The 24,966-nt window shown below is 44.1% G+C and overlaps 2 protein-coding genes and 1 pseudogene across 8 annotated transcripts; 2 read left to right on the top strand and 1 right to left on the bottom strand.

Moving 5' to 3' along the window:
• The first annotated feature begins 1,405 nt into the window (after positions 1-1,405).
• Positions 1,406-13,703, top strand: tfdp1a (transcription factor Dp-1, a). Of its 7 annotated transcripts, none has more exons than XM_020462314.2 (13): positions 1,406-1,618; positions 2,473-2,549; positions 3,539-3,617; positions 3,753-3,819; positions 4,198-4,301; positions 7,755-7,876; positions 7,959-8,124; positions 8,735-8,881; positions 10,734-10,802; positions 11,433-11,584; positions 12,005-12,171; positions 12,379-12,460; positions 12,575-13,698. In XM_020462314.2, exons 2-13 carry the CDS (start codon positions 2,503-2,505, stop codon positions 12,711-12,713), a joined length of 1,341 nt encoding a protein of 446 aa, XP_020317903.1. In that variant the 5' UTR covers positions 1,406-1,618; positions 2,473-2,502; the 3' UTR covers positions 12,714-13,698. The 7 variants fall into 7 exon arrangements, with proteins under 7 accessions (XP_020317903.1, XP_020317904.1, XP_020317902.1 ...); XM_020462313.2 differs by having other exon boundaries at positions 1,606-1,780; XM_031805385.1 differs by having other exon boundaries at positions 1,606-1,659.
• Positions 13,704-15,814: 2,111 nt separating this feature from the next.
• On the top strand, positions 15,815-18,381 carry LOC109871179 (rhodopsin kinase GRK1-like; annotated as a pseudogene).
• A 619-nt stretch (positions 18,382-19,000) lies between these two features.
• On the bottom strand, positions 19,001-21,643 carry LOC109870646 (protein-lysine methyltransferase METTL21C-like). The gene is made up of 4 exons (XM_031805479.1): positions 21,393-21,643; positions 20,861-21,024; positions 20,553-20,670; positions 19,001-20,187 (listed from the first exon to the last, which is right to left on the bottom strand). Exons 1-4 carry the CDS (start codon positions 21,508-21,510, stop codon positions 19,790-19,792), a joined length of 798 nt encoding a protein of 265 aa, XP_031661339.1. The 5' UTR covers positions 21,511-21,643; the 3' UTR covers positions 19,001-19,789.
• Positions 21,644-24,966: the final 3,323 nt, after the last annotated feature.

Raw genomic sequence — 24,966 nt, forward strand, 5'->3', positions numbered from 1 at the left:
GGGCGGCGCACAATTGGCCTGGGGTAGGCCGTTATTGTAATAATAATTTGTTCTTAACTGACTTGCCTAGTTAAATAAAGGTTCAATTAAAAATAGATCTATTCAGATTGGCGATAGCAGTCAAAATTTTGCCTACATGCATCTCTCAACAGAAATCTCCCACATAATCTTCTTCTGCAACATTTTATCACAACTGACATCCATCCACACTATTAAGCATCACTAAATGTGGTTTAGGGCCTATGTTACATGTGTTGCATGTTGTACATTTTTCTTTTTGTGTGTGTGACTAGCAGGTGAGGTTGGGAGGACACAACTCACATATCTTTCTCTCTATGATTACAGGTTGGAGGGGTTCATGAATGACTGAGCTGGGACTGGGAGGCTCAGTTGAGAAGGGTGTTCTATCTATCACTTAATGAATCAAGGAAAAGGGAAAGGGGGATACCTGGTCAGTTGTACAACTGAATGCATTCAACTGAAATGTGTCTTCCACATTTAACCCAACTCTGAAACAGAGAGGTGCGGGAGACTCCCTTAACTCAACATCCACATCTTCGGTGGAACAGTGGGTTAACTGCCTTGCTCAGGGGCAGAACGACAGATTTGTACCTTGTCAGCTCGGGGATTCAATCCAGCAATCTTTCTGTTACTGGCTCAACGCTCTAACCACTAGGCTGGTTGCGCTGCCATTCTGCTATATATGGTTGTCAGACTGTGTGTTAAAAAAAAATCTGTGGTTGTTGTGGTGTACGTGGTTATGCTCATAGGATTACTTTTAAAAGTGAGACCTCACCTTCACAATCAACTTCAACATACAGACCATAGGTACAACACTCACATTCAGATGTAATCAGGAAAATATTTAACTGGTATCAACATGTTATTCAGATAAAAACGTAATGTATTGAGCTGAGCATAAGTTATTCTCAACAGAAAACCAAGAAAGTTCCATAAGTTATTTTCAACACAAACACCACATGCTTATTTTTTAACTAAGTCTTTAGCTGAACAGTCTCATTCTCTCCTCTAAATAGATGTGTTGAATGTTGTGGTTGTAATAAACAATAGACAATTCACAGTTGACTCCCCAATCAACACAGTTCATCATCTGTCACAAGAAAAATAAAGGATTGGTATGTAAGGGTTCAGGAAACTGACGGTGCTGGATGAGGTTTTCTGTGAACACTGATCTAAAGTCAGTGCTGCAACTACCCCCAAAGGTTAAGGTACATATTCAGGGAATATGAGCAGTTCCTAGATCAGTGTGTTTAAGACAGTTGAGCATGTATACCAGCTAGGCCCATATTTAACTGAACAGATTACTTATTATGACATTGATCTCTGATTTGCGATGTTTTCGAATGGCTTCTCACTGTTACTAGCTGTTACTATTTTTACTCAGTTTTAAATCCCGGAAAAGGCTTCTGAAACGCTGAAAAGCTGGAGACCAATGAGTGAACCCGGGATAGGAGGTCCTAGTGCGCGAAGCAATCAGAACGCGCCAAAGGCGTGGCTTCAGCGGCATGGATTGCCTGCGTCATATTGAAGCTATCCAATCCGAAACTTCAGATGTTAGACACCGCCAAGATTGGTTTTCATACTAGGACGGTGGAAGGTAACAGCTGAACACGAATCTCGAGCTAACGGCTAGCAAAGGCAATAGACTTGGGTGTTTATTGATTGAAAGGGGGGAATTTATACATTTGACATTCGAAAGGGATATTTGTCTATCTAGCGATCTCTCCAAAAGATAGGCTATCTGCATTGTAACTTGGAGGTAACTTGTTATGTTAGCAAGTTAGCTAACCACTTGCTACTGCTAACTAGTGCGTTGGCTAGCCAGTTTGCTAACGTTGGCTAATTTACCCAACCGGCTAGAATTTTAAGACTGGTACACCTAGCTATCCATTATGGTTATCAAGCCCACCAGCTGACCATCAAAATATGAATCGCGTTATTGTAGTTAGCCAGTCATAGCTAATATAACTTAGTTACTTTCTCTTGCGCGTTAGTGCCAAGTTATTTTAATGAAATATTTCGTTGTCATTGATGGTTGCAGATTTATTCCTACAATATAACGTTGGTAGGCAAAGTTTTGTCCTAGCTTGCTAGCTAACGGTAATCTTCTAGTCTTTGCCTACCGACCAATTACTACACGTACGACAGCTAGATTACAGCTAGCAAACTAGACCATTTCGTAATTTTTTTACCATTTACGCCCGAGGCATCCGAGCACTATTAATGTAATTCATAGTTATTAGCTCGGTGGCTAGCGATGTTACTTGGAAAAGCATCCATTTTGAGATTGAGACATGATGGACCAGAAAGCTGCCTAACTAATTCGTTAAGGTCAAACTATGCATGTAGGCATACCTCCGGCGTGGAGTGTTGAATTGCCTAGAAGCTTAAATTCATTATTTCAGAATCAAGATAATTTGACGTATAGTTTTGTTTCCTGTTTGGCGATAGGGATTTAGACCTCCTCTTCCTCTGTCCTCGATGCCAACAAAACAGCCGTCGAAGAAGCAGACGAAAAGAGTGCACTCGTAAGTGCATATCAAATTAAACCTTTAAATTGTTTGGTAATTCCTTATTGCAAATGCATGTGTTGGCTTTTATTATTATAATGCACGCAGGATATATTTGAATCCGTTTTCTTATAGTTAAACAATCTCAATTGCATTTGGAATAGTCTCAAAATATACCTCTAAACTAGCTGGCCTGTAATATCACTAACGCTAACGTTAGGTGGGTAGCTTGCTAGCTAGTTAGCATCAGTTTGCCCCTTGAGTTAGCTGTCGCAGAGTGCTGGATAGAAACAAATTCCCATGTAAAAAGTAAATAGCCAGCCAGACAACGTGCATTGTTGTAGCTGGCTAGCAATTTCTGCTCTGCCTCGTAAACTTCGTGGGGAATCTCGGGTCTAGGACGTGGTCTACAACACCTACTAGGCCTTACAGTTTGCATGATAAAAGTTATGGTAAGATATCAGATATATAAAAATGAGGACGTTTGATAGATATCATAGATGATCGAACTCATCACTTTGAAATATGCAATCGAAATAGCTTTCCAAAGACAATTTAGTCGGCTAGCAATGTTTTTGTTCAGGCTATAGCGATGTAGCCAGCTAGTGCTTTTGTGCAATATATTGCTTGCATACTAGCGGCCTTGATTTTTTGATCGATAATGCAATCTGCTGCCTACTTTTGCAAACATTTCATGTACAATATGCAGTTCGTATACATGTGCAATAGTTCACCTGTGTGACATTCTCATGACACCCGAGGCCTAACCAACTCGGGAGGGGAGGAATTTCCTGGGTAATGTTTTATTTATGCTCATGTATGTTGATAATTTTTTGCTCAATTGCTCCCCATACCAAAGTCGTCCTGCTTTGTCCAATGCATTCTTGGAATTATTCAGGTTAAAGCCAACTTTAAATGTGTAGTTTCCACAGTGTACTTTTATGCACGGACAGCTAAAAATCCAGCTCTCGTCACTCCCCTGCTGTATCATGGTTGTTCTGTTTCAGGGAACTCGTTGGTGACATCAGAGCTTCCCTTTCTTCAGACAGAGCCATACTTTGTTCCGACAGGATGATGGCCAAAGATGTGAGTCTGATCAGAGACCACCAGATGCAGTATTCTTCCACCTTGGTCCTGGGGGACTTAGACATTTGAGAGATTCAATAGAGACCAGCTGTTGAAATTTTACTGGAGTAGATGTTGATGGTGTGTTCCCCACAGGTTGGTCTGATGGAAACCAATGGAGAACTGAAGGTTTTTATTGACCAGAATCTGAGTCCTAGTAAAGGTGAGCAAAGCACAGTGTTGTGCTCCAGAATACAGATCAGTGTCATTCAAACCTTGTCTATGTCCGGTATATGTCCTCAACTCAACAGCAGGGGGCAATAAGACTACACAGGAGTTTCTCATTTTACTCCCCTCCCAACTTCTGCTCGTCTTATTACTGGTTTCCATATCAGACAGTGCAGGTGTTCTAAATATCTGTGTACCCGCAAATAAATGTTTTCCCTTACTTGGGCCAGTAAGTTTGCATCCCATAGGGCCTCCTGCCTGTTCTCTGTAACCATCTACCTGGGGGAACTGGATATGAAGAGAGGCAGCCATTTTGTTGACAGTGGTTCCAGATTACCCTTTTGACCCTAGTGTTTACTCTGCTCCTTCCTAGGTGTCTTGTCTCTGGTTGCTGTCCATCCTGCATCCGTCCCTGTGGCCAAACAACTACTGCCCAAAACACTGGGGCTCTCCAATGTCAACATTGCTCCACACATGGTGAGTGTGTCTGTCTACCTTCACTATCTACCCGAATGGACAGAAATATACTGCAATACGGCAGGGGGGGGGCGGGCAGGTAGAGCGGTTGGACTAGTAACCGGAAGGTTGCAAGTTCAAACCCCCGAGCTGACACGGTACAAATCTGTTGTTCTGCCCCTGAAAAGGCAGTTAACCCACTGTTCCTAGGCCGTCATTGAAAATAAGAATGTGTTCTTAACTGACTTGCCTAGTTAAATAAAGGTTTAAAAATAAAAAATGCAAGCTCACCACTTGCGTGCACTTGGCCAAAGCGCTTCACAGCTACAATCTATCTGTTTATAGACAAGCACACACATACTTCATGGTCTCTAAGCCCAAACCATTAGCCTTGTGAGGTGACCGGGGATGAGCTTAAGCTGATCAACCTCTGCAGTCAGCAGGATTACACACCATCCCATTACATACATGAGAATATATACATGGAGGGAATCTGTTTAGGTATCACCCGATGGCCGGCCAGCAGACAATGGAATAGATCACTTACCTGGCCCGTACTTCATTTGAGCAGGAAGTTCTCTTCACCTCAGAGAAGACTCACTCCACCACATGCACTTGGTATATTATGAGTCAGCGGCATAATGCTCTTTCCGTTTCTTATGGTCTCGTGGGAGATACACCCAACCATAAAACATTGATATACACGCGGACACCGTGATATCCAGGGGCGCTCTCCAACTCTCAGACATGATTTACAAAAGATGCATTTGTGTTTAGTCGGAGCGCACACTGGATGCTCGGGCCGAGGATTCAAGCGTTGTGGGCTTACATCGGCAGTCAAGCATCCAAGCTAACATTGGTTAGCTACTTCCAGACACAAATGAGAGAACACCTCACTCTGACCATTTTACTCGCCATAACAGAGCCGTTTAGGCAGTTTTCATGTTATCCAGAGCTTTGGTGACTAATTGTGCTGCTGGCAACAATTTAATAACGCGTTTTTGCTGACGTTTACTGACACCGGCCATATTCAATGGGTGTTGAGCACTTGTAAATTCATCAGTTATTCTGCGCTCTGGTACTCAGAGAGTGCTCTGAAATCAGAGTAGATAGCCGGAGCGAATTTACAAATGCACCTGAACGTCCATTGAGAAAGCCCAACGACTATACCACTTAGTTAAGTTAAGAATGACGGGAATAGTAGTCAATTATTGTTGTGTAGTTAATTAGTTAGCATATAGTTAATATACTGGCAAGTTTGATGTATTAGTAGGCCAACTAACTTTAGGTAGCTAGCTAACGTACCGGTAGATACTTCTGTAGTGATATGCGGTTCATAAGGATAGCTCTAAAATTGTCAGACATAACATGTAAGTTAACCCATTTGAAAAGTCATTACTTTAATTAATACATTGCTTAACATTTGTCGTAATTAGTTAAAGCAATGAATTTGTTTCCGCCCTCGTTGGACTTCGGCTGCATATATTCTTCAAATCTGAAAATGTTGTGAAGCCACACCCATTTCCAGAATTGCATTATGGGCCCTAAAAGCACTCAAATAGTGTCCACTGCTTGTACACTTCATATTTTGGCGAATGTGATACGACATCCTGGAACTTTTGGCACACTAACTGTATCCATACTATCTCCAATAAGCATGCTATATACTCAATTTACATCGCAAATAGTATAGATGGTGCAGTTAGTATGAGTATTTGAACACAGCTCATGTGTTCTCTTTTTAAGTGTGTGAGTTTGACAGTTTTTTCCCCCTGTCCTGCTAAGCATTCAAAATGTAACGAGTACTTTTGGTTTTCAGGGAAAATGTATGGAGTAAAAAGTACAATATTTTCATTAAGTATGTATTGAAGTAGAAGTTGTCAGAAATATAAATAGTTAAGTACAGATACTCCAAAAAATTACTTGAGTAGGAGTTTGAAGTATTTTTACTGAAATACTTTAGACTGCTGTTTGTGAAGGGCCGCAGTGGCTCGCCGGTCTGCGTACCCACATCCTCCCCATCTTGACAGCGGAGAGAACAAATTTAAGTTTAAGTTAATTTCTGGCAATGCTACACATTTTGGCATCAGGTGGAGAGAAATGTTTGAATATGTTATCAGTGTGAGCAACAAAATCAATTGGGCTAAACCACAGGTATCTAACTCCTTCCATGAAGGGCTGAGTGTCTTCAGGTTTTAGCTCCTCCCCTTGTACTTGATTGATGAATTTAAGATGACTAATTAGTAAGGAATTCAAAGGAAAAAATGACAACCTTCAGACACTTGGTCCTCCGTGGAATGAGTTTGACATCCCTGGTCTAAGCAATCGCATTTCACATCATGATTAGTGCTGTGACGGTCATCACTTTTTGGATAACGGTTATTGGCCAGCCAAATGACAGTGATCACTGTAATGACCATTCAAATGAGAAAATATATGACATTAAGACAGATTTTCTCCTTCTGCTCCTGACAGTATGTGCTGCAATAGAAATAGATTGAAAGAACAGGTGTCCCCATTAGTCTTTTTTTTAAAGGTTAAGGATTTTCTTTTCATCAAATGTTATTGCGAGTGTGGCGAAATGCGTGTGCTTCTAGTTCCGACAGTCCAGCAATATCTAACAAGTAATCAAACAATTTCACAACTACCTAATACATACACTTCTAAGTAAAGGAATGGAATAGGAATATATACATATAAATATATGGATGCAAATGAGCAGCGTAGGCAAGATGCAATAGATAGTATAAAATACAGTATATACTATGAGGCGAGTAATGCAAGATTTGTAAACATTATTTAAGTGGCCAATGATTTCAAGTCTGTATGTGTCACTGTTAGTGGTGGCTGTTTAACAGTCTGGTGGCCTTGAGATGGAAGCTATTTTTCAGTCTCTTGGTCCCAGCTTTGATGCACCTGTACTGACCTCGCCTTCTGGATGGTAGTGGGGTGAACAGGCAGTGGCTCGGGTGTTTCTTGTCCTTGATGATCTTTTTGGCCTTCCTGTGACATCGGGTGCTGTTGGTGTCCTGGAGGGCAGGTGGTTTGCCCCCGGTGCTGTGCAGACCACCCTCTGGAGAGCCCTGCGGTTGTGGGCAGTGCAGTTACCGTACCAGTCATGCTCTTAATTGTGCTTCTGTACAAATGTGTAAGGGTTTTAGGTGACAAGCCGAATGAAGATCTTCATCTGGTTACACTGTTATAGAGTAACTGTGCCAGCCCTAATCACAATGTCGTCACCGTTGACGATGGCTGTCAATCATCGTTGATAGACAATGCAATCGTATTGTCGCCCAACCCTACACTAACCTTTTCAATGATGTATGACTATGATGGTCTGTTCATATTGATGTGTGTTGTAGGTGTATGTACATTAGTCTTTTTTTACAGCTTGCTGCAAAGCAAATTACTATTTTGGATTATAAAGCTTCTAGTACTCTAAAACTGAATTGGATGAGCTCTCTCCCCCTGTAGGTTATTGGTACGCCCCAGAGGCCCAGTGTTTCCAGTGCCATACTGGTGAACAGCCCTCACACACCCAGCTCCCAGTTCCTCACACAGAGCCAGCCGGCCGACGCGTCGCCTTGGTCATCGGGGTGAGTTTAGTTGATTCATTCTGTGTGATATGCCAGTGTAGTCTAGAAGTATATAGCTGTGTTTAACCACCTTTGTCCACAGGAAGCGTGGTAAGAAGGGGGAGAAGAATGGCAAGGGCCTGAGGCATTTCTCCATGAAGGTGTGTGAGAAGGTGCAAAAGAAGGGTGTCACCTCGTACAATGAGGTGGCAGATGAGCTGGTGGCGGAGTTCAGCGCTGCAGACAACCACATCTCCCCCAATGACTCTGTGAGTTTTGCAGCTGTATCCACAATGCACAGGGCTCTTCCTCAAAACAGCCTGGGGAAGTCTTTGACTTCACTTTCTCTGAGACATAATTCTCTGACATCAGACATTGTCTGAATTCCTAATTATGCCATCACACTGTCAGATAGAATTCTCCGTTGTTGCATCACTCTTAACTCCTCTGACAGAACTCCTCGTTATGACATCACTCTCTGACAACATCACGTTTTTCAGCCTTACTCTTAGACAAAACAAATCTATATGACATCACAATTTCAGACACAACAAACCTACTTAGGAAATGAAGTAATGACATGGAGGTCTTCCTCGAGCCTAATTTATGTCCACTACTTTTGCTTTTGGTGTTCGGACTTCAAACATCAGCTGCCATCCTCAGTGTTCCGCTTCATCCACCTTGTAAAGTCCGAAAGAGATTTCGGAGTGCGGACTGAAGCGGATGTTTTCGCTCATGCTAAAATGGAAGTAGTAAAGTAGGCTTTAGCACACTGGTTTCATTATGACAAATCCACATGATCATTATGACACCAAACCCAATGGAAGCGCTCTGCACACCCAGGAGTCAGAGATTAACCCCTTCCCCCTCTCCTTGTAGCATGTGTATGACCAGAAGAACATCCGTAGGCGTGTGTACGACGCGCTCAATGTGCTTATGGCCATGAACATCATCTCTAAAGAGAAGAAAGAGATCAAGTGGATTGGTCTGCCCACCAACTCGGCCCAGGAATGCCAGAACCTAGAGGTGAGTCTAATATATACACTGAACAAAAATATAAACTAAACATGTAAAGTGTTGGTCCCATAATTCACCAGTTGAAAATAAATATCCCCCAAATTTTTCATACACACAAAAAGTTTATTTCTCAAATGTTGTGCACAAATTGTACATCCCTGTTAGTGAGTATTTCTTATTTGCCAAAATAATCCATCTACCTGATGGAAATTAAGAAGCTGATTAAACGGTATGATCATTACACAGGTGCACCTTGTGCTGGGGACAATAAAAGCCAACTCTTAAATGTGCAGTTGTCACACAACACAATGTCACAGAGGTCTCAAGTTTTGAGAGACCGTGCATTTGGCATGCTGACTGCAGGAATATGCAGAGCTGTTGCCAGATAATTGAATGTTCATTTCTCTACAATAAGCCTCAAGTTGTTTTAGAGAATTTGGCAGTACGACCAACTGGCCTTACAACCGCAGACCACGTGAATGGCGTTGTGTGGGAGAGCTGTTTGCTGATGTTAACGTTGTGAACAGAGTGCCCCATGGTGGCGGTGAGGTTTTAGTTTAAGCTACGGACAACAAACGCAATTGCATTTTATCGATGGCAATTTGAATGCACAAAGATACAGTGATGAGATCCTGAGGCCAATTTTCCTGCCATTCATCTGCCACCATCACCTCATGTTTCAGCATGATAATGCACAGCTCCATGTCGCAAAGATCTGAACGTAATTTCTGGAAGCTGAAAATGTTCCAGTTCTTCTATGGCCTGCATACTCACCAGACATGTCACCCGTTGAGCATGTTTGGAATGCTCTGGATTGACTTGAACGACAGTGTGTTCCAGTTCCCGTCAATATCCAACAGCTTTGCACAGCCATTGAAGTGGGACAACATTTTACAGGCCACACTCAGCAGCCTGATCAACTGTATGCGAAGGATGTGTCACGCTGCATGAGGCAAATGGTGGTCACACCAGATAGATACTAACTGGTTTTCTGATCCACTCCCCTACCTTTTTATTAATTGACCAAAAGATGCATATCTGTATTCCTAGTCATGTGGAATCCATAGATTAGGGTCGAATTTATTTAAGTGGATTGATTTCCTTATGAACTGTAACTCGGTAAAATCTTTTTAATTGCATGTTGCTTTTTTATTTTTGTTCAGTGTATATGCACAGTGCATTCAGAAAGTATTCAGACCCGTTAACTTTTTCCACATTTTGTTACTTAACAGCCTTATTTACAATGAATGCCTACCGGGGAACAGTGAGTTAACTGCCTTGTTCTGGACAGAACAACAGATTATTTAATTGTCAGCTCGGGGATTCAATCCAGCAACCTTTCAGTTACTGGCCCAATGCTCTAACCACTAGGCAACCTCCCACCCCTCTTCTTGGGTTTGATGCTACAAGCTTGGCAAACCTGTATTTAGGTGGTTTATCCAGTTCTCAGCAGATCCTCTCAAGCTCTGTCGGGTTGGATGGGGAAGACTCGATGCTGTAACTCAATACTGTAGTCGCTGCCAAATGTGCTAAAACAAAATGCTGAGTAAAGGGTCTGAATACTTATGCAAATGTAATATTTCAGCTAATTCTTTTAATAGAAATTAGCAAAAATGTCTAAACCAGTTTTTTTTTCATTGTCATTATGGGGTATTGTGTGTAGATTGAGGAGAGAAAAAAACAATTTAATCAATATTAGAATATGGCTGTTACGTAACAAATGTGGAATAAGTCAAGGGGTCTGAGGACTTTCCGAAGCCACTATGTATATACACACACCTGGTACACCATGAACTCTTCTCCCTCACCCCCTCTTTTCTAATACGCTCTCACACCCTGGCTGTGTTCTGCTCTTCTGCAGGTGGAGAGACAAAGGCGCCTGGAGAGAATCAAGCAGAAGCAGTCACAACTCCAAGAGCTTATATTACAGGTGATCAGCTTGCCTCCTGTTACAGGACTAGCTTGCCTCCTGTTACAGGACTAGCTTGCCTCCTGTTACAGGACTAGCTTGCCTCCTGTTACAGGACTAGCTTGCCTCCTGTTACAGGACTAGCTTGCCTCCTGTTACAGGACTAGCTTGCCTCCTGTTACAGGACTAGCTTGCCTCCTGTTACAGGACTAGCTTGCCTCCTGTTACAGGACTAGCTTGCCTCATCGACAACAATACAATCACTGATAAAGGCAAGCACATACAGTAATGTTGTTAAGTTGTCTTAAAGGGGAGATCAGCAGTTGCTACATACCTTTTTTTAGACTTAAATTAATATGTACCCATTGATTCTTTAAGACTAACTTAGGAATGCCCCAATAGCTTAGCTGAACTGCCGTACCCCATCAGAATCTAAAATATAAGCCTGTTTTACTGGTTAAAAAAACTATAATTTTGATATCATGTCCCTGCATCCATAGCTTTGTCTGACTTTGAGTTGTTCTATTTCTCGAGCCCCATCCCTCAGCTTTCTACCGAAACAACAGTGGTGGTGACAATGCTTTATTGTTTCAACTGCCGATTGGCACTTTAACATTGTTCTAATGTTCTATCCATGATCCTCTCCTGCAGCAAATAGCCTTTAAGAACCTGGTGCAGCGGAACCGACAGACGGAACAGCAGACCAACAGACCTCCACCCCCCAACTCTCTCATCCACCTCCCCTTCATCATTGTCAACACTAGCAAGAAGACTGTCATCGACTGCAGCATCTCCAACGACAAGTGAGTGACTGTAATATTTGAGTGTCTGTGTAAATTGATCATCAACTTAATTCATGTAGACATTTTTATTTTGTCCCACAGAATTTTCACCAAATAGATTTTCATGTAAATGGACCATTTTTAAAATGTAAATCTATCAGACTCTTATCCAGTGTGACTGGAGGAGGGGAGCAATTAGCGTTAAGTGCCTTACTCAAGGGCACATTGACAGATTTTTCACCTAGTCAGCTCAGGGATTCGAACCAACTACCTTTCGGTTACTGCGCCAATGCTCCTAAACGCTAGGCTACCTGCCGCCCCCCAATAAAGTATCGTATTGAGGCAATGGCAACACACTGCTCAAGTTTTTCCAGGTTGAATGTTTTCATTCATGTTCTAACCATGCCATTATATTCACCTCTTTACTTTCCTTCTCTTCAGGTTTGAGTACCTGTTCAACTTTGACAGCATGTTTGAGATCCACGACGACATTGAGGTGCTGAAGCGTATGGGCATGGCCTGTGGCCTGGAGGTGGGCAAGTGTTCCCCGGAGGACCTGAAGGTGGCGCGTAGCCTGGTGCCCAAAGCCCTGGAGCCCTACGTCACAGGTCAGAGACCATAGGGGTCAGGGTTCATAGTGCATGCTTAAATTTCAGCCATAGGTCAAGTCATTGAGCTACACATGATCCTTATCAAAGTAAGTGAGATTAATTGGGCATGAAATACTCAAACATGTTGCTAATTCGGTCTAGATTGGTCCTGTTTGGTTCTCTCTAAGGTATATATGTGAACGTGTGTACTACTGTCTCAAACAGAGATGGCCCAGGGCCCCATCAGTAACGTCTACATCACTGGAGGATCCTCCACCAACGGGGGGCGCCATCACGGCCAGGGCAGGTGAGTCTCTCTCTCTCCTCTACTGTTGCCCTAGTCAGGGTGTTCTATAGCACGTTCACATAGAGGGAGAGGAAGAGTTACCATATTTCTATCTCTCTCTTTCTCTCTCTGTAGTGACAGTGGTGCAGATGGTACCCTGGCCTCCAGCTCTAATGACTCTCACTACAGCGGCTCCCGTGTTGAGACCCCTGTGTCGTACATGGGGGATGATGACGAGGAGGATGACTATGATGAGAATGACGACGAAGATTAACCTCCTGCCACTCCACGCATTTCTCATCTCCAACATGCAGTCTGTCTCTGCATCTCTCTCTGTATCGCTTTCTCTCAAGGGCGTTGAAGAATGTTTGAGTATGGAGGCTGTGCAACCCTCTTCTCAGAGCGGGGTCCTGAATCACATGGTAGCCAATGGCTCTCTGGGAAGTGTAGTTTATGGCTTTGGCACTGCTGCGTCCTTTGTGTATTATCACCCTCTTCTTGGCAAGCCATCCCACTCGAGAATAAAGCTACAACAAAAAATCTTCCAGCCAACTCATTGCTGTTGGAGAATGTATAGTGTTCCTTGTGTGTGAAATAGTTATCTTTATTATGTTTTGATTACGTTGGAGAGACTCAATGGTGAACCACTGTTTCAAGATGGCTGCCAGTGTAACTGCACCAGACCGCTGGCTCAGAGACATTCACTGGATCCAAAATGGCTGATTTAGTTGCCACAACGCCCTAAGAAAGATTGAAACTGCCCTTTTGAAAGTGTGGACACTATTTTGTTATACCTCCCCTCCCCTGCTATTTGTGGCATTTGATTTCAAGCAGAGCATTTGTATCTGCTCCCCACAGTTCTGTAGGCAGCTGCTTTTCTGGTCCTTGATTTTGGAGCGTTTTAGCAGCGACTCAATCCCTCAGACCCTGTCACACCGTGGTGGTGTTTACAAATGACTGGAACCAGCGAAGAAAATAACTCCTACCCACGCTAACTATAGGACAATGTTAGGCTTTGTTTGTGAAATGTAAACGGATCCTGTGAAGATTGTAGTTTATAGCATCCTTCACAGGTCAGTTGCGGAAGGAAGGCCTGGACATGATCCATGTATCAAATATGTGGGTTGTGTAGGTCTCTATGGACTCACTTCGAAGATCTCCTTTTTCAAACTGAACAACCCATGTACTGATTCTTCCAAAATACCTTTTCTGTAATCTAATATAAGTTTGAAAATTAAATATAGAGAATGTTTTAACAAGTTGACTTCAGTGAGCGTTTGTGCAGTTTTATAACTTCTAATCTGAAAAGCAGTTGGGTGGTATTTTCTCAATTGTCTTCAATAGCTGAACTAGGACAGTAAAACCTCAAATGTGTCAAACCTATTAAATCCAATGGGAAATCTGTGTTAATTAACTTGCAGTTTAATTGACTGCGTTATGATAATGGTGCCCAGGGTGACTATCCTGAGCTAAATGGCAAGTGTCTTCACTGACATTTTCAACCTCTCCTTGTCCTGGTCTGTAATACCAACATGTTTTAAGCAGAGCACCATAGTGCCTGTGCCCAAGAACACGAAGGTAACCTGCCTAAATGACTACCGACCCGTAGGACTCACGTCTTTAGCCATGAAGTGCTTTGAAAGGCTGGTCATGGCTCACATCAACATCCCAGAAACCCTAGACCCACTCCAATTTTCATACTGCCCCAACAGATCCACAGATGATGCAATCTCTATTGCACACCACACTGCCCTTTCCCACCTGAACTAAAGTATCACCTATGTGAGAATGCTATTCATTGACTACAGCTCAGCGTTCAACACCATAGTTCCCTCCAAGCTCATCACTACGCTAAGGACCCTGGGACTGAACACCTCCCTCTGCAACTGGATCCTGGATTTCCAGACGGACCGCCTCCAGGTGGTAAGGGTAGGTAACAACACTTTCGCCACACTGATCTTCAACACGGGCCCCTCAGGGGTGCATGCTCAGTCACCTCCTGTACTCCATGTTTACTCACGGTCAGGCACAACTTCAACACCATTAAGTTTGCAGTTGACACAACAGTGGTAGGCCTGATCACCGACAACGACGAGACGGCCTATAGGGAGGTCAGAGACCTGGCTGTGTGGTGCCAAGACAACCTCTCCCTCAACGTGATCAAGACAAAGGAGATGATTGTGGACTACAGGAAAAAGAGGCCCGAGCACGCCCCCATTCTCATCGACGGGGCTGCAGTGGAGCAGGTTGAGAGCTTGAAGTTTCTTGGTGTCCATATTACCAACAAACTAACATGGTCCAAGCACACCAAGACTGTCGTGAAGAGGGCACAACAACACCTATTCCCCCTCAGGATAAATATTTGGCATGGGTACTCAGAACTTCAAAAGGTTCTACAGCTGCACCATCGAGAGCATCCTAACTGGTTGCATCACTGCCTTCTATGTCAACTGCTCTGCCTCCGACCGCTGAGTACTACAGAGGGTAGTGAGTACGGCCCAGTACATCACTGGGGCCAAGCTTCCTGCCATCTAGGACCTCTACCAGGCAGTGTCAGAAGGTCCTAAAAATTCAGACTCCAGCCACCCTAGTCATAGACTGTTCTCTCTACTACCGCACGGCAAGAGGTACCGGAGCTTCAAGTCTAGGTTTGAGAGGCTTCTAAACAGCTTCTACCCCCAAGCCATAAGACTCCTGAACACCTAATCAAATGGCTACCCAGACTATTTGCATTGTCCTCCCCCTTTTACGCCACTGCTACTCTGTCATCTATGCATAGTCACTTTAATGACTTTACATGTACATATTACCTCAACTAACCCGTGCCCCACACGTTGACTCTACCAGTATCTCCCTGTATATAGTCTTGCTATTGTTTTTTTACTGCTGCTCTTTAATTACTGTAATTTCTTATTCTTAGACATATTTTTTAACTGCATTGTTGGTTAGGGGCTCGTAAGTATTTCACTGTAAGGTTGTATTCGGCGCATGTGAATAATAACATTTTATTTGAATGTGTGAGCGATATGATGGAAGAATTGAGGGCTAGAGGGAGCCATAACCATGTTGCTTTCACCTGTCTGAACCTTTCATTTCCGAGGGCTAGGAGCCTTTCCGAAGGGTCCAGAGTTGTCAATTTTAGACTGTGCATGTCCCCTCTATACTGTGCTGCACCACTGCTTCTTGTTCTTTAGATAACAGGTGCTACTCCAGCCACAGTGACTGAATACATTATCAGCTTGTGGTATTAGGGAGTTAGTGGATAACGGCATTACTGTCTGAAGGGTGTTGAGTCAGGTGTGTGAGAGAGCGATAAAGCGCTCAGGAAGTATGCCTTGGGACATGAGGAGGATCTTCTTGTGTCCTCTGTCCTGCTGAAGGCACTGATCTTTCTCCTTCCTATCGCTTCCTCTGTTCATCTTACCCTTCTCTAATCATCCCTTTCTCTAACACCTATTACTCTCACATTTGAACTTCTTTATCTCACTCTTCTCACCCTATCTCTCCTTCACCATGCTCTCTGAGTGCTGCAGGCAGCCCCTCTCCCTCCATTGACATGGATTTGGGCAGCCTGACCACGGTGGTTGCCAACTCAACCTACATCAATGCCAGTGGCAGCTTCGATGGCTCAAACCTAGCAGCTTTGTCTGACAACAAGTACCCCACCTGCCTCAAGCTGCCCCACATCAGTGTGTGAGGGCATCCAGGAAACCCTGGACCTGGCCTTCTAGTCAGTCTGCGTGGAGCAGCCCATTGGCAAACGCTTCTTCCGTGTGTTCCTTGAGGCTGCTCCCGAATCCATGGTCCTTGCCGCCTGTGGCTGGACATCGAGGAGTACGACTTAGCAGAATGCTCAGACCGGGCCCAGAAGGCGTTCAGTATCGTCCAGCGCTACCTGGAGGCTTTACTGTCCCTTTCTGACTCCGGAGACGGTGAACTAGGTGGAGGGCCTCTTTGCCCAAACACTATCCTCAGTACTGGGCTACCTCTAGGATGTTCCCTCCACCCTTTTCCTGGAGAACATGTTCCTGAAGAGGTTCCTTCAGTGGAGGGGGGGGTTCAGAGAGGTGTCTGCCTGTCAGATGAAGGCCACAGGGAATCTGTACGCCTGCATGAAGCTCAACAAGAAGAGGCTGAAGAAGAGGAAAGGCTATGAGGTGTGAGTGAGTATCTTTGTTATGCCCCACCTGAACTGTAGTCTAGTCTCCTGATGTTTACTGTAGTTGTGTTCCCCAACCTTTTGAGTCAAGATCACTTATGCAGTCACAAAGCAAGCTGAGATCTACAGCTAAACATTTCTTTTAACAAACTAATAAAAACAGTTATGTAAGAATGAGGTTTGTGCAGTAGCCCTAATACCTTATCACAGCATATTGGCTATATGCCTGGCCTGACGATATTGTTCTTCTATACAGACCATATTTAAAAACTCGAGCTTTGATAACAAAATAGATCCGTTGGTGCAGCACTTGCGAGGCAAAGCTGAGCATAAATTGAAATAATTTTCTAATTAAATTTTACTGGACTAATTGCGTCTGATGGTCATGGTGCGTTCAAGACAACTGGGAACTCCAGAAAAAAGGGGGGGGGGGGGGGGGGTCGCGTCGGGGGGGGGGTCGCGTCGGGGGGGTCGCGTCGGGGGGGGGGGGGGGGGGGGGTCGCGTCGCGTCGCAAGCCTTTGTCTTTTATCATTGGCTTTTCTACAGAAATGTTTGGTGATCGACTAGGAAGGAGTGCCTTGAAGGTTGTCCAGTCAATCGGTGACCACTGCTGTAGTTGATGTGTGAGAGAGAAGATACTATCTAAAGGGGGAACTTAGTTAATTAGAGCACAGTATGCTTCTGTAGACTATTAATGCTAGATCAGAATAGGATTGTAAACACAATGACTAATGACATGGAGGGTTGTGCTACAGTGTCTCTGCCTCTGAGACTGTTAGAACCCCCTTATCTGGAGTGGAAATGGTTATGTTCATGGAAGCAGTTTTGATGTAGGCTACAGTACCTGTTCTCCAGTAAGTGATGAGGAGATAATGGTCTTAATCACTTTAGCCTCTGTCTTGGCCCTCTGTATTATACATTGTCATGTTTGTCCCCCTCTGCTTTAGGGGACGATGGTGGAGAAGAGGATCCTTGCCAGGGTTCACAGTCACTTCATCGTGTTGCTGGCCTAGAATACTCTGTCTGGTTATGACCATCATGAATGGAGGTGACCTGAAGTAAATGCATGCACAAAGCACATACCCACACACACTGCAGGAACTATCCTATTTGTTGTTTCTTGTAATAGATCGGTAACATTTTTGTTCTCGTACTGCCCCAGATACCACATCTACCTGATAGATGAGAACAACCCAGGGTTTGAGGAGCCCAGAACCTGTTTCTATTCTGCTCCGATCATCCAGGGCATGGAGCACCTCCACCAGAAGAGCATCCTCTACAGAGACCTCAAATCTGAGAACGTCCTCCTGGATAATGAAGCTACACACTGATACAGTTATGTACACACACACACGTTGACGTGATGCTTTGTGATGCGATGTTGTCCTTAGGTAATGTGCGTTTCTCTGACCTGGGTCTGGTGGTTGAACTAAAAGTGGACCAGACAAAAAGCGAAGGCTATGCCGGAACTTCAGGTCAGTCTCACCTGCCCGACCTCATTATCTTACAATGGGGCTCACGTTTAGTGTCTCCAAGAAGCGCCACTCTGTCTCTTGTGACTGACCTTTGACCTCTGCCCCAAGGGTTTAATGGCCCCGGAGCTGCTGAAGGGGGAGTAGTATGACACCTCAGTAGACTATTTCACCCCGAGGGTCACGCTGTTTGAGTTCATGGCCGCCAAGAACCCGTTTAGGGAACAAGGGTAGAAGGTAACCCACTCTATCCAGCCTCCCTTTCATGTCTTAACTCTTCAAATTATTGAGTGTGAAGGCTAATCCGTTTTAATTCAGAGGTCTCCAATTCTGGTCATGTTGTAAAGCCACTGGAGTCTGAAGGCTTTTGTTCCATCTCGGCACTATCACACCTGTTTTATCATTCTTCATTCATAGACAATGATTATTTGAGCCAGGTGTGTTAGTGCAGGGCTGGAACAAAATCCTGTACACCCAGTAGCTCTCTTGACCCAGAGTTGGTCTATGACTTTGATGTAATGTCTTTAACCTGCAGTCTTCTTCTGGTAAGGTTGGAAGGAAGAGCTGAAGGAGCGTATCATGACTGGGACGGTGGTCTACCCATAGATATTCAGTGTGAACGGCAAGTCCATCTGCTCTGGGCTGCTGGAGAAACAGGTTGACCAGAGACTATGCTTCAAGAACGGCTCCTGTGACGAGATCAGGGCACACCCTATTGAAAACCTGTGTGGTGAGCTGAAGAGGAGAGTCCACAAGCGAGGACCAAGGACTCTGAAGGATCTGAAGAGTTTCTGTATGGAGGAATGGTCTTAATTCTGTCTTATCTAACATTATAGGAGACTCAGAGCTGTTATTGTGGCAAAGGGAGGGTGCACAAAATACTAAGTGCAGGGGTGCCAATAATTGTGACAAATTTTTTCATAAAGTAAGTATTTCATGATGATTTTATTTTCTTTGAAAATGTTTAACTCAAAGGATAGATTCATATGATATTTTAAGTGTAAGATCAAGCTGATAAACAACAATGACATTTTTCACAGCCATTTTTGTTCATATTTACCTAAGCTGCCAATAATTAATGAGGGCACTGTATATAAAAATGAGTGTTTAGCTTATTAAACTAGTCTGTTTTCATGTTTAGTGGAAAAGTGTTTGACCATTGTCGTGTATGGAGGTGATACTGTCTTGTAGATTTTTCACACCAACTTTATACAGTAACTTTCGATATATCTGTGGTGATGCCAATGCAGACTATGGAGAAAGGAACACATTTTTCACACTGTATTGCAAAGCAAATGTATTAACAAAACATTTGTCACTATCAAATATATGAAGAAAAAAAAACACTGGTAGATAAAATAGTTTTTTGAAAAGTCACATGGAGTTTCTGCATGACACATTGTAAATATAATGTAGCTCACAGGAATGTCATTGAAACACAGAATCAGCTTTTGTTGTCTGTCTAATATGCTGATGAGGTGAATGTACCCATCCCGAGGATGACACCACAGAATGGGCTCCAGGCAGTCCGTTCTCTGTAGTGAGCTAGTGAGCTCCTGTTTCATCCACGGTGATGAACAACCTCCATCTCTTCTTTCTATTTCTCACCTCATTTCCTTGAGTCTAGCTCCTATCCTCCCTGGTCTCTCCATCCCTCTTTCTCCTTCATTTCTCACTATCCCCTCCACGTCTATCCTCTCTCCCTCCTTTCCTCCCTCTCACTCCCGTGCAGTGGCCTTATAGATCCTCACGTCCCCCTCCTTCAGCTCTGTCAGCAGCGTCGTACTAAAACAACTCTCAAAGCTCTCCTTGAACCTCAGGTCTGACTGAAACCTCACCTTATTGGCCCACAGGAGCGTGGTGCCACTTGCTGGTCTGCAGAAGTGGCGCATGGTCGCCAGCAGCTCCTCCAGGTAGTCGTGGTGATACACCACATCGGCTGCCAGAACATAGTCATAGCGACAGGAAGTGCAGGGGAAGTCTCTCTCAAGGTCTTGACCCCAGGTGAGGGCCCTCACCTGGGGCGTGTAGCGGCAGCGGCTCTTGGAGTTACGAGAGAGGTTAAAGGTCAGGTTGGGAAGGATTTCGGGCAGGTCGGTGGCTGTTACCCAGGCTCCTGGAAAACAGGACACAAGGGAACAATCAGTCAATCAGTCAAATCAATCAGTCTATCAAATCATGTTACCAACTGACAGACTCACCCAGTAGACTGGCCAGTGGCCACTATACAGTTAGGCACACTGAGAGACTAAGAGACTGAAGGACAGACTCACCCAGTAGACTGGCCAGTGGCCACTATACAGTTAGGCAGACTGACTAAGAGACTGAAGGACAGACTCACCCAGTAGACTGGCCAGTGGCCACTATACAGTTAGGCAGACTGACTAAGAGACTGAAGGACAGACTCACCCAGTAGACTGGCCAGTGGCCACTATACAGTTAGGCAGACTGAGAGACTAAGAGACTGAAGGACAGACTCACCCAGTAGACTCGCCACAATAGACAGTAAGCCTGTGCCTGCCCCGATCTCCAGAACTGCTTTATCCAGGAGATTCACCTGCTGCCGGTTATTCTCCAGGAACTGACTTAGAGCTACCGCCTACACACACACACACACACACACACACACACACACACAATCATCATCACTACGATCAACTATCGCACAATGATTGTTAGTAAATCCAGATCAGTCAATATGAATTAAGTGCACTGCGTTTCAATTTTTCCTTGTAAAAATGGGTTTCTATCATCATATTCCACTGTCGGTGTGCATCTGTAGAACTCACCCCCGGCCAGATGAGGGCGCCGTAGGAGTCCAGAGACTCTCGGATGCAGATCTCATGACCAGCGATGAAGAAGGACTCTTTTCCCAGGGTGTAGTAAACACTGGGCTCCCAGACGTTCAGTCTGTCCAACGCCTCCCTGGCCATCTGCTTACAGTCAGACACCACTGTAGAGAACAGGACCACAATACAACCAGGAATTCTACACCACACTGGATGGCCAACATTTTAATAATCACTACTACACTACACAGGGTCACAAAATAAGACTGACCATTACACACAACCACAGATCGAACAATGAGACAGATGTTTCACAGGATGTTTAAATCTGAAGCATCCGGGTGGCATTTCCACTCACCACCAAATTTGGTGATGAGAGGAAGCCAAGTGGCTGGCAGTGGGAGAAGAAATAGTCATCAGCAAAGTCCGTGCTAGTAGCAAAAGTGTGAGTCTTAGTTCGCATTTTCTTCTACACTAGATCACAGTCACCATTCCTTACTGTTAAGGTTAGGAAACCACTGCTTGACTTCACCTGCTGTTCCATTTTCCACTGTCTCTTCTTCTTCCCTGTTCTCACCAGGCTCTCCATCTGTCCTTTCTTTCTTGGGAACCTCCTGGTCAGACTGTTTGGTTGTAGAGGAGGTCTCCATCGCCACCCTGTGCTTGGACTGGGCAATGGTGATTCCGCTGCTCCCCTATCTCCCCTGGGTCTGGTTGTCTGGGTTCTGGCCCAGAGAAATACTTATTTATAACCAACCGTCAGCAGCATGCCACTCCCGCTCTGAAAGGGAATACATCACCGACCTCCCTCAGCTCCATGCTCTTACAGTTTATCTTCTCCACACATCACCAGACTTCACATCAAAACATTGTTCGCTAAGACGGTGTTTGTAAGTATCAGAATGGAGCATCATTAATACAAGTTAAGTTATAATGTAACAAGGCTTTTACAGACACGTTAATCTCCACATACTAATGTCCAGGAGGCTTGCAAATTCATAGACTCATGCTCCAGAGAAATTAATCAAGCTGAATGAAATTGAACAGAATGTGTGAGATAAGATGGGATGATGTACGATATGTAATACAGACCTGTGTGAGGTGGTGGTCTCTTTCTCTGTCTTTGTGACTGACCTTCTGCATCCTGTGTTTATATCTGGCCAGCATCCCTTTAAATATGTCCCCAAAACACGGAGCTATAATTACGGAAGGGAGGGAACGTCAGACTAAGCTAGTATGATAGAGTGACAGTCAGAGAGAACGGGAGACAGATATGCTGCCTTAAGCCAGACCCCCACTTTGACTAAAGCCCTCTCCACTCTTCACTGATCCCACTGACATGGAGCCATGTGAAGTCACCATTTTCAGAGATGTTTATGTGTGTGTTCCACCGGAGGTTGATGGCACCTTAATTGGGGAGGACGTGCTCACGGTATTGGCCGGTGCAGAATCAGTGGAATGGGATCAAATACATGGATTCCAGGTGTTTGATGCCATTCTATTTGTGCCGTTCCAGCCATTATTATGAGCCATCCTCCCCTCAGCAGCCTCCACTGGTGTGTGTGTCCAGGTTAGTGTAGAACCTAAGCGGAGGATAACTTTCTGCTAGTCTAAATGAAACAGCGGACTTGGCAACACAGTGCCCATACCCAGGGAATGGCCAGGGCACTCTGGTTCGGGGGGCACATCGGGAACTGGTGTCCGATATCAGAGGGTCACTCTTCATGTATATGTTGAGACTTCATTGTTCTCACCTGTGTGTGTGTGTGTGTGTGTGTGTGTGTGTGTGTGCGTGTGCGTGTGCGTGTGGTTAGCTGTAATGAAATGAAATCCAGCAGTATCTTGTAACCCCCGTTCGGAATGTTTTAGAGCCTCTACATTGCAATACCCTCCTCCACTGAGTTTGGAAAGCATGGTTTGATCCCATATCGACCATCTGCAGCCCGTTGAAACCAGACTTATGAGAGTATGACAATAATATGAGATATGGAGCAAGGGCACACTTAAGGCATGCCTGTCGTGGTTACTGCCTATGGCTCAGATTACACTATACACTTTGTGGAAGTCTTATGAAGTTAGTGTACTGTGTGACATTAGTTTGTGGGGTCAAGTATCACTGACCCGAACTTGACCCCCTCTCCTCCCTGTCAGCACTGACCAGGGAATGAGTTGGCTCTCCTCTCCTGTTTCTCTCACCACAATTGACTCACTCTCTCTCTCTCTGTCTCTGTCATTCATCTCCCCGGCCTGTATTCTCTCTCTTCCACCGTCCCTCTCTCTCGCCTGCACGGATAACGACACACAGACTAGAGCCAGCTGACACTAACAGATGAGAGGATTTCTGAGTGTGTAAATCTATAAACCAGGCTCGTTGTCATGTAAATGATATTGCTCAATATCAAAACACTCATACCAGTCAAAGCACAGGATCACTCAAATAGTTTGATTTACGTTAGACAATAAGAGGGTTGTTTGATTGGTGATTATGTACAGGAGAACAGAACAGCCTGTTTCAATGGCTTCCCTCTTTTATGAGCAGATTCCTCCAAAAATGGATCAGAGGATTCTGATTTCCTGTCACTCCGCTGGATAATAGCTGATCTGGAGAGGCTTGGAATACCATGTGAGTTAATACCATTCCCAGTTGTAACCAAGAGAAACAGGTGAGTAGAATAGATCATGGGACTGTACTATGTGGGAGATGTAGTTGTAATTTTTATGATCAGGCTTGTTTGACTTACAGTAAACAGTTGGTTTGGGGTCAGTGAGACTATGGCAATGGATGTCTGGTGAACAGTTGAGAGGCTAGAGTATGCCAAATGTGGATGGGCCTATAGCTCATGTAGTTTATGATTGAGCGTTGATGGAGTGGAGTCTAATCCAGCCTGTGTGTGTGTTAGTCAGGCAGGCTTATTCATTCTCATAGCCTCTGGAGAAACAGCTGTGTCTGGGCTTAAAGAGTGCACACACGTCCACAGTAGCAACAGCTGCAGAAGAAGTTTCATCGTAATGGAATACAAAAATACTGGTTTAATACAGAGGGACTGTTTCCCAGACACAGATTAAGCCTACCCATAGGAGAAAAAATAAATACATTTAAATATATTTAACGTCACATAAAATGAATTTCATTTCCCCGCCTTATCAATCTACACACAATACCCCATAATGACAAAGCAATAACAAGCTATTCAAATTTTTTGGAAATGTATATATAAAAAAAATGAAAAATCACTCTTACATACAGTTGAAGTCGGAAGTTTACATACACCTTAGCCAAATACATTTAAACTCAGTTTTCCACAATTCCTTACATATAATCCTAGTAAAAATTCCATGTCTTAGGTCAGTTAGAATCACCACTTTATTTGAAGAATGTGAAATGTCAGAATAATAGTAGCGAGAATGATTTATTTCAGCTTTTATTTCTTTCATCACATTCCCAGTGGGTCAGAAGTTAACATACACTCAATTAGTATTTGGTAGCATTGCCTTTAAATTGTTTAACTTGGGTCAAACGTTTCGGGTAGTCTTCCACAAGCTTCCCACAATAATTTGGGTGAATTTTGTCCCATTCCTCCTGACAGAGCTGGCGTAACTGAGTCAGGTTTGTAGGCCTCCTTGTTTGCACTCGCTTTTTCAGTTCTGCCCACAAATTGTCTATAGGCTTGAGGTCAGGGCTTTGTGATGGCCACTCCAATACATTGACTTTGTTGTCCTTAAGCCATTTTGCCACAACTTTGGAAGTATGCTTGGGGTCATTGTCCATTTGGAAGACCCATTTACGACCAAGCTTTAACTCCCTTCTTGATGTCTTGAGATGTTGCCTCAATATATCCACATAATTTCCCCTCATGACGCCATCTATTTTGTGTAGTGCACCAGTCCCTCCCTTAGCAAAGCACCCCCACAACATGATGCTGCCACCCCCGTGCTTCACAGTTGGGATGGTTTTCTTCGGCTTGCAAGCATCCCCCTTTCTCCTCCAAACATAACGATGGTCATTATGGCCAAACAGTTCTATTTTTGTTTCATCAGACCAGAGGACATTTCTCAAAAAAGTACGATCTTTGTCCCCATGTGCAGTTGCAAACCGTAGTCTGTCT

Source organism: Oncorhynchus kisutch, linkage group LG26 (assembly GCF_002021735.2).
Source record: "Oncorhynchus kisutch isolate 150728-3 linkage group LG26, Okis_V2, whole genome shotgun sequence".
NCBI classification, from domain to species: domain Eukaryota; kingdom Metazoa; phylum Chordata; class Actinopteri; order Salmoniformes; family Salmonidae; genus Oncorhynchus; species Oncorhynchus kisutch.

Coding starts and splice junctions, on each gene's coding strand:
- tfdp1a (XM_020462314.2), top strand. CDS start 2,503: ATGCCAACAAAACAGCCGTCGAAGAAGCAGACGAAAAGAGTGCACTC. Junction 2,550..3,538: donor CAGACGAAAAGAGTGCACTC/GTAAGTGCATAT, acceptor GTTCTGTTTCAG/GGAACTCGTTGGTGACATCA. Junction 3,618..3,752: donor ACAGGATGATGGCCAAAGAT/GTGAGTCTGATC, acceptor TGTTCCCCACAG/GTTGGTCTGATGGAAACCAA.
- LOC109870646 (XM_031805479.1), bottom strand. CDS start 21,510: ATGGAGACCTCCTCTACAACCAAACAGTCTGACCAGGAGGTTCCCAAG. Junction 21,025..21,392: donor AGTGGAAAATGGAACAGCAG/GTGAAGTCAAGC, acceptor TGTTCTCTACAG/TGGTGTCTGACTGTAAGCAG. Junction 20,671..20,860: donor GCGCCCTCATCTGGCCGGGG/GTGAGTTCTACA, acceptor GTGTGTGTGTAG/GCGGTAGCTCTAAGTCAGTT.